The sequence below is a fragment of the Halyomorpha halys genome, unplaced genomic scaffold (assembly GCF_000696795.3).
Source record: "Halyomorpha halys isolate HHAL.00 unplaced genomic scaffold, Hhal_1.1 Scaffold1697.1, whole genome shotgun sequence".
NCBI classification, from domain to species: domain Eukaryota; kingdom Metazoa; phylum Arthropoda; class Insecta; order Hemiptera; family Pentatomidae; genus Halyomorpha; species Halyomorpha halys.
Window position 1 is genome coordinate 114,486 of NW_027115501.1, and position 1,559 is coordinate 116,044.

The 1,559-nt window shown below is 25.4% G+C and overlaps 1 protein-coding gene across 7 annotated transcripts in view; it reads left to right on the plus strand.

Moving 5' to 3' along the window:
- LOC106690386 (large neutral amino acids transporter small subunit 2) overlaps positions 1–1,559 on the plus strand; it is a gene marked incomplete at its 5' end in the record, with an annotated part of 72,152 nt that extends 70,593 nt beyond the window's left edge. For 2 of the 7 annotated variants that reach the window (XM_067052543.1, XM_067052545.1), the window contains 1 exon segment: positions 483–1,559. In XM_067052543.1, the coding sequence (XP_066908644.1) occupies positions 483–609 (127 nt within the window). 7 annotated transcript variants of the gene reach the window in all.

Below are 1,559 nucleotides of genomic sequence, written 5' to 3' on the forward strand. Positions count from 1 at the left end.
TGTTCATTTAAATGTTTACATATATACTATTTATTTCATTACAAAGCAAATCTTTGGTTGTTTGAGATAAAAATATAGAGGATATAATCAAGTATTATTCCAAAACTTAAATAAAGGGAGGACACGCACTCTGGATCCACCAATGAATAAAACATTTGAATAAGTTTGATGAATATTTTTTGTTAAGGAAGTATTATTTTTTAATTGTTGATTGAAATATCATGGCACATTTCATAATTATCATAACCATGTATAGAGTTAATTTGTTAGTGTAAGGTTAATTTTTGTGTAAAATATCAAGTTTTTTTGGAAAGAAAGATCTGAAAAAAACTTATAACATACTTAATTTGATTTGGAAATAGTTGTTTGGTAAGTGATCTATATTTTGTCAACTTTGAAACATTAATGTGACTTGAATAATTTAATTTATTTAGGTATAACTTTTTTTTATTATAAATTTACTATGTTTTTTTTACTTCCAGTGAGTTGTACGAGAACTCTTCAAAAGTCATTGTTTGTTGTTGGAAAACAGCCATCTGCGCAAGTTTAATGAAGTTCCTAATTTATTTTTTTCCCAATGATTTTTATTTATGGATTTTTTTATTATAATAAAACAATGATAAATTTGGAGAAGGTAATGAAAAAAAATAACAAAAAGAAGTAAAATAAAATATGTTTTTGCTTCACTATTCCATTGCTAGTTATTTATAATTGAAGAATGGTTGTTATTAGCTAAGTGCATTTATGTAAACTAAATATATAAATATTAAATTTATATATTTAAATGGCCATAGCAAAGGAATTATTAGTTTTATAAATAATGTATATAGATTAAGCTTTTATTATGATCTATTTTGATTTAGCAATGGTCTAAACCAGGCTGTCTATCAATTGTGAATAACCTGTTGATTGTTTGAAATGGACTCACTTTTTGAAAACCACTGAATATGAAATGATATAATTATTGAGTCATTATGATTTTTTTTTTAAACTTTGCTATACTTTTAGTTTTTCTCAGAGAAAGATCTATCAGTCTTTATTATAGATACAACTAAAAAATTATACAGTTATGTATAATTAAGTTTATGAATGTATTTGACTTATATTACTGTCCCAGCATCAATTATTCATTAAAAAAACAAAACCTAATATTTTGGTAACACTTTACCTTATTTATTTGAAACTAATCTTGTTTATAAGTAAGTTAAATAAAATTACTGACCTAAATATCTGTCGCAATCTAAGTTTCATTTTCTTTAAAACTCTTTATGAGATTGAGGTTGTACTTTTAAACCAAAGGTGCTCATGAAAGGAGAGTGGGGTTCATGGTACAAATGCATCACCTAAGTTTGAAGGGAACATTTTTGGAGAGTGGTTGTGTAAGGGAATTATATAATGATAATAGTAAAGATTAAATGAGTTATTCTCTAATTCTGAATCACTGTTACCTTGTTTGGACCATTGAATATATGGACTTTATTCACTGTTGTATTTAATGTTCAGCAGGGTTGGCAAACCTGTTTGCTCCCCTCTTTTAATAAATAAAAAATTAAGAACCA